At 42.2% G+C, this 7179-nt stretch overlaps 1 protein-coding gene across 2 annotated transcripts; it reads left to right on the forward strand.

The window, feature by feature from the left end:
• Nucleotides 1–3807: 3807 nt before the first annotated feature.
• Nucleotides 3808–6547, forward strand: LOC104679083 (regenerating islet-derived protein 3-alpha). 2 transcript variants are annotated; one of them, XM_010384568.1, is made up of 5 exons: nucleotides 3808–4227; nucleotides 4765–4883; nucleotides 5086–5223; nucleotides 5844–5970; nucleotides 6256–6547. In XM_010384568.1, exons 1-5 carry the CDS (start codon nucleotides 3852–3854, stop codon nucleotides 6321–6323), a joined length of 828 nt encoding a protein of 275 aa, XP_010382870.1. In that variant the 5' UTR covers nucleotides 3808–3851; the 3' UTR covers nucleotides 6324–6547. The 2 variants fall into 2 exon arrangements, with proteins under 2 accessions (XP_010382870.1, XP_010382871.1); XM_010384569.1 differs by lacking the exon at nucleotides 5086–5223 and having other exon boundaries at nucleotides 4152–4227; nucleotides 6256–6330.
• The last annotated feature ends 632 nt before the right edge of the window (nucleotides 6548–7179 follow it).

Consider the following 7179-nt stretch of genomic DNA (forward strand, 5'->3'; position numbering starts at 1 on the left):
GATGCAGTCCATGACTAAGATATACCATGGACCCCTGGTCCGGCCTGCTAGCCCATGCTCCAATGTTAATGACATTGAAGGCACACCTCCTGAGGAAATCTCAACTGCACAACCCCTACTATGCCCCAGTTCAGCAGGAAGCAGTTAGAGTGGTCATTGGCCAACCTCCTCAACAGCACTTGAGATTTTCCTGTTGAGAGAGGGGACTGAGAGACAGGACTAGCTGGATTTCCTCGGCCAACTAAGAATCCGTAAGTCTAGCTAGGAAGGTGACCACATCCACCTTTAAACATGGGGCTTGCAACTTGGTTCACACCGATCAATCAGGTAGTAAAGAGAGCTCACTAAAACGCTAATTAGGCAAAAACAGGAGATAAAGAAATAGCCTGAGAGCCCAATGGGAGGGACAATGATCGGGACATAAACCCAGGCATTCGAGCCAGCAATGGCTACCCTCTTTGGGTCCCCTCCCTTTGTGTGGGAGCTCTGTTTTTACTCTATTAAATCTTGCAACTGCAAAAAAAAAAAAAATATATATATATATATATATATATAAATTGGAAAAATAATTATAAAATTTATAATGGAGAAGCATGGAAATAAGTGGGACTGAGGAATAACATAAATTGACTACTATTGTATTATTTATCATTTTATTAATATTAATATGATTATATTATTTCTTGGTTACTTCTTTTTGCTTCCTTTCTCTAAAAAGAAGCTTAAAAAGATGGCAAGATATTATCACAGTAGATTCTAGATTGTCAGTCTATACCTGTTTGTTAAATGTTTTCTGTATGATAAAGATAATTTATCATAAAAAGAAAAGCAACATGACTATGAAATTATTTCTTATTTTTATTTTTATTTGCTACCATGAGAAATGTGAACTCTGATACATTGTGAACAGTTCAGATCTGCAAAGTTATCATCCATAAGCTGTTTGAGTATGATTTATGATAATTAATTGAAAACATTATCTTAATTTTTTCCCAAATGAACATTTTGTATTATGACTAGCTTATTTTAAAACAAAAATAAATAATAAGCAATAGCCTTTATGAAATACCCATATAGATAACGTTAGAAGAGCAAACATGATATGAACAGGGAACTCTTACAAGATCAATGTGAAAATTTGAAACCAAATAAAAATTAACACAGTTTTCTGATAAAAATTATTGCCTCCAATAACCGCACAGGTCGTATGATAGTTACTGTTCATTGCTTATGTATAATTGACCAAATTTCAGTATCTATGTTATCAGCTTTCCAATTCTTTGATGTTAATAACTTCCCTCATTGGCCTCAGGGACTTTGAAGCTTTGTCCCTTTTTCCTATTTTATGGGTGCTCAGCACCTCATTTTATCCCTTTCCCAATGCTTCTGACAGGCATAGGATAAGATGAAAGGACCAAAGTGGCATTCTGGACATCTGGTTAATATATCTCAAAGGGGTGCACTTTAGTGATAAATCTCCAGTGAGATATAGTTCAAGGCTATTTTTGACATGGGCCCTGCTGAGCCATCTTCCAGGAAACCTCTACATTTTACCATCCTTGAAACAAATATTAGACTCCTGTGACAAGATCATTTTTCACTTGCATAATTCAAAGAATGACTACTAAGTCTTATCTGCAAATATTTGATTCAGAAGATAATAAGGATAAAAGTACAAATTGGACATCTTATCTTTTGGCAAAGGAAGCTTCTTAAAACTCAGCCTTGGTTACATCGAGAGTAAGAATTCCTGTGTCATCCCCAATAAGTAGATTTTTATATAATTCAAAACCAGCTCGATAAATATAATATTTAAACAACTTCTCCATGCCTGCTTAATAAGCATTGTTACGAAGAACAATGACAAATAAAACAAAAACAACTCAACTTTAGTGAGTTTAGTGAATGTCATTGCAAACAAATTTCACATTGCAGTTATGGATTTTATAACCTTAAGGCTTATTATAAATGTCACATTATTTCAATTAAGAATAAAATGAGTTTTAATAATAAACTATCAACATTCAAATCTTCTCTCCTAGCTATCTTGAAATATACAACATATTGTTGTTAACTATAGTCACCCTATGTGCTATCAAAAGCTAGAGCATATTCCTTCTATCTAGCTGTATGTTTGTATGATGAACCAAACTTTCTTCACCTCCCCTCCCTCTTCTCAGCCTCTGGTAACTATTCTACCCTCTGGTTAGCTTCTACCCCCTACCTTCCATGTGTTTACATATTGTTGTATAAATTTTGTGGAAAAAAAAATCCTTAACAAAATAATCTGCTGGCTATATTTCTTCCCATATTATTTGAGGAATTGCATTGAATTTGGGGTACTGAATTTTGAGGACATGAATTAAGGATGAGCTACATTTCATGACTATAAACATCTGCATGCAAGCTGGCATACTACGACAATAGCGTGAGAATCAGGGTCTGTAGACATTCCCAGCCCAAATTTTTCCTAGACTGGCCAAACTGAACCTGAACCAGTGTATGAGCAATGTAGTATGCTTGTCAGAGGCATCAAACTGCCAACTGAAAAATAAACCTGATTAAAAGAATTTCTCTCAGTATACCCATATGAAGCTGACCATTTTCCCAGTAAGAATGTAATTAAAAGGGCTTTTAATGTATAGCCAAATGGCAGTCCAGCAAGGAAGCTCATGAGCAACTTACAAGTAGTGAGCATTTTGATGTCATAGAGACTTACATGCAGTTCAGGATTATGTTTACAACATCATAAAACAAAAATTCAGAGATAGGGTCTCACTCTGTTGCCTAAGCTGGAGTGCAGTGGGATGATCATAACTTACTGCAGCCTTGAACTCTTGGGTTCAACTGAATGTCCTCCTACCTCAGCCTGCTGAGTAGCTAGGACCACAAGCACACACCACCACAGCTAGCTTACATTAAAATATAAATTGTAGAGATAGGGTCTTACTGTGTTGCTCAGGCTGATCTTGAACTCCTTACCTCAGGTCATCCTCCCACCTCAGCCTCTCAAAGTGCTGGGATTATAGACATGAGCCACTGCGCATGGCCAACTGACCTATGATTTTTACACCACGGCTGCTCTTCCCTTCTTTAATCACTATTCATTCTTCTTTGATCCTCATTATTTGACTGTAGTCCTTCTTACGTCTTGTGTTCCTTCATCACCTCTTATTCTATCACATTGTCATTGTCATTCTCCTCTGGGGAAGCTCTTTCTTGCTGAAGACTGGAAAGACAAGTCCACTCACCTGATTTTCTGTAAGATTTTGGCTCATCTATTGAGTTGTCAGATAATTCTAAAGTTTCATCAAAATTAGCTACCATATTTGCATAATGGCCCTGAACCCTCACTCCTACTCTTAGCTTCAGTTCTATCTATGCCCTCAACTGTCTAGCACACTTATGATTCCTCTACTTAACATCTAACATTTATTTAATTTTACGAGGCGAGGTAATAAGAAACACATAGGTTTGCCTCCAGAAGTGGGTTCTTAAGAAATCCACCAGAGGAACTCCCCTTTCAGATGTCCACATTAGAAGATTTCATATCACATTTGGTGCCACAGGTCTTTGACAAGGAGGATGCAGAGGAAAAAGCAAACTTCACCTCTTCTTAGACATAGTGTTGGCCTGCCAACAGGAAAGAAGCAACATCTGGGAAAATCCCCAGTCTTTGCCAGGAAGAGTCTCCTCCCCATGCCAACCCCACCCCATGACCCCTGTCTTACCTTCTCATTGTCACTCTTCACTCCAATGTCCCTCCCCCAGATCCTCTTATAAAATCTCACTCTTTCCTGACCAGACAAATCATACCATTTCCCATCAGAGAGGTAAGTGGGAGCTGAAAGATGAGAGCTGGGGAGGGGCTACTGCACATGATACAGGAGAATGCATGGGAGGGTCCCTTCCTTGGGCAGCACAGGAGCTCTGAGACTCAGCAAGGGTGTCCTGGGAGGACTAGGGGATGGGAGAGTACACAGATTCACAACTCATTCAGAACTGTAGAAGATGATGGATGTGACCAAGATCACTTTAGTCCTAGGGGACTAGAGAAGGAAAAAGACATGAGGCCAAGGGTATCTTTGTGTTCTCCCACTGACCATGCTTCTTTAGTGATTCCTGATTGCCTCCTCAAGTCACAGACTCCTATGCTGCCTCCCATGGCCCTGCCCAGCATATCTTGGATGCTGCTTTCCTGCCTCATGCTCCTATCTCAGGTTCAAGGTGAGATTGCTCTGCCTCTAGCACTGGGTTCCCTATGAATCCTCAGAGCCAAGAAGAGGAGGAAGGCTCCTGTGTGTCACATGGGTAATGATGTAGTGTCTAATGAACCTGCCTGCAGTTCCTGCATCATCACTCCTTCCTTCAGGTTAACTTGCAGTGGGAGACTCCACGGTGGTCCACTAACAGTGGAATGAGATGACTTCCATTTAGTTAGTGGACTCTAATATAGACTGGTGGGAAAGTGTGGAGGGTCAGTAATGAGATGTGGGGAGGGACAATGATTCGAGGACCCAATGTAGAGACAGCCCAGAGTAAGGAGAGTGTTGAATGGTTGAATAAGGGGAAAGGGTAATAAGAGACTAGATGGTGCCCCATTTACTATTTTGAGATAAAGAACTTCTGAAAACACAAGGGAAGGTGAAGGGATATCAGGAATATGGTCTTCCTCCTCAAGGACAGGCCTAGATATTCCCCAAGGTCATCTCCCACCCCAACCCCCACTCTTCATTTTACCCTCTCCCTCTTCTTCCACCTCAGGTGAAGAACCCCAGGAGGAACTGCCCTCTGCGCGGATCCGCTGTCCCAAAGGCTCCAAGGCCTATGGCTCCCACTGCTATGCCTTGTTTTTGTCACCAAAATCCTGGATGGATGCAGATGTGAGTGGTTAGATGTGGGGTAGGAGGTGACAGGGGAAAATCCATGCAGGTCTCGGGAGAGGAGGGTCTCCATTCAGAAAAGTTCATTGGGAATGAGGATGAACACGCTTATCTTTCACATAGTCCTCCTCCCACCTCCCTTTGCCCTGCTCTCCCCCAGCGGGTCTCAAGCTCCCTCTCATTCTCTTTGTCTCCCTCAAAGCTGGCCTGCCAGAAGCGGCCCTCTGGAAACCTGGTGTCTGTGCTCAATGGGGCTGAGGGATCCTTCGTGTCCTCCCTGGTGAAGAGCATTAGTAATAGCTACTCATACGTCTGGATTGGGCTCCATGACCCCACACAGGTGCGAGTATATCCTCCCCTCTCAAGGTGCTATTGTTGCCCAGGCCCACTCCCTGTCCCCTGTGCTGCCCAGGAATACTTCAGGGAGCACTGGAGCTCAGATTCTGGGGAATATTTGGGGGAAAGTGAAGGCCATGAAGCATCTGAAGATCTGAGTTCTGTGGAGGTCTCTATCTTTCAGATAAAATCAATCTGCCTTCCTCAGGCTTATTACATAATTCTCATATGAGGCTGCGTTAATAACTCTCTGAGCTTCATGGAGTCTTTGCCTACTGTTCTGAAAGAATCCTTAATGAAGATAGGATCAATTTTTGCCCCCATACAGAACTGACATTACCTTTGAGCTTCACAAGCTAACCACAAATGCTACACCAGTTATTGTTTAGCAAGTAACACATTACCTTGTGTGGTTCCAAGGATCTTGTGTTTATTGGCTGGGATTTTCCAATAGCAATGAGGAGTCAAGGAAGAGGTTCCTAGTGAAGGGCTCACCAGCAGCATCTGGAGTAGCAGACCAAATTCCCTCATGCTGGGGAGCAAATCAGGTGTTGCAGCTAAGGGGCCATGCAAGAAAAGCTGCAATGGCCATTCCCATCACCTGGTTGCTCCTCTACTTTACAGGGCACCGAGCTCAATGGAGATGGATGGGAGTGGAGTAGCACTGATGTGATTAATTACTTTGCATGGGAGAGAAATCCCTCCACTATCTCAAACCCTGGCCACTGTGCGGGCCTGTCGAGAAGCACAGGTAAGAAACAGAGGAGCTGCCTCTTCCCAGGGTTTTCCATCTCATCCCCCATTCCTGGGTCCTCAGGAAGACCTTCAGGAAATCTTCCTGAGCTAGAAAATACAATGTCAGTGTGTCTTCTGTCATCTCCTCTCTTCTCTGCTTTCTTTGAATCTCTCTCTTGGATTGGGACACTGGTGAAGGTGAGGAAGAAGCTTTAACTTCTAGGCTAAAACCTAGGATGCCTCTTCATTGGGTTCACAAACTTCCTCAGCCCCATTCCATTTATGTCTTCTGTCTCTCCAGGATTTCTGAAGTGGAAAGATTATAACTGTGATGCGAGGTTACCCTATGTCTGCAAGTTCACTGACTAGGGCTGGAGGGAAGTCAGCAGCCTGTGTTTGGTGTGCAACTCATCATGGGCATGAGACCAGTGTGAAGACTCACCCTGGAAGAGAATATTCACTTAATTCCCTCAAACCTGACCACCTCACTCTTATCTTCCTTCTATTTCTTCCTCCCCACTCTCATTTCAGTCTCTTCACTTTGTCATATGGCCTAAGTCTTTAAAGAGCAATAATAAAATTTTTAGTCTGCACTTGTTTGTCTTGTATGTGCCAGTGTCATAGCCATACCCTGAGAAGGACAAAGTGGTTGAGGGGAGGAAACTTTGTAGGTCCTGCTTCTTCCCTATTCACCCAGGTCTCTAGGGAAAATGAGGAAATGTGCATCCCTACTAATGTGTTGTGATGAGGGTGTGGGTCCTGCTCATGTAGGATTTGTGTTGTGAAGAGATGAGGACATTTCTCTCCCACGTACTTCCTGCCCTCCCATTCCCATAGCCCAAACCTGACAATGTGACATGAACAGATTTAGGAGGCTCTGATGGTGCTTAGAATGTACTTCTCAGAGAATGGCATCAGCAGGATGGTAGATATGACTTTCCAACTCTTGATCAAACCTTCACAGAAACACTCATTTGAACTACTATCCATGAAAATGGAAATACCTTCACAAGAGCTAATAAGTCCAAGCGAGTGATTAAAGCATCTTCATGTTGCAAAAAATAAGAAAAGATGCATTGAAGAGGGTAGAAAGAACACTTTTACATTATTTACATCACCTCTCCCTCAATCTCAGTAAGCACAGCATGGAGAGACATTCCCTCAACTTGGGGAAAGAGAGTGAAGTAAGCACTTGAATTTTCCATGGACCCTAACACTAGGTTTG

The sequence above is a fragment of the Rhinopithecus roxellana genome, chromosome 17 (genome assembly GCF_007565055.1).
Source record: "Rhinopithecus roxellana isolate Shanxi Qingling chromosome 17, ASM756505v1, whole genome shotgun sequence".
Classification (NCBI taxonomy): domain Eukaryota; kingdom Metazoa; phylum Chordata; class Mammalia; order Primates; family Cercopithecidae; genus Rhinopithecus; species Rhinopithecus roxellana.

What these genes read in the sequence shown, in the direction of transcription:
- LOC104679083 (XM_010384568.1), top strand. Translation starts at nt 3,852, where the DNA reads ATGAGAGCTGGGGAGGGGCTACTGCACATGATACAGGAGAATGCATGG. An exon ending in AATCCTGGATGGATGCAGAT is followed by an intron (nt 4,884 to 5,085) that starts GTGAGTGGTTAG and finishes TCTCCCTCAAAG; the next exon opens with CTGGCCTGCCAGAAGCGGCC. An exon ending in GGCTCCATGACCCCACACAG is followed by an intron (nt 5,224 to 5,843) that starts GTGCGAGTATAT and finishes TCTACTTTACAG; the next exon opens with GGCACCGAGCTCAATGGAGA.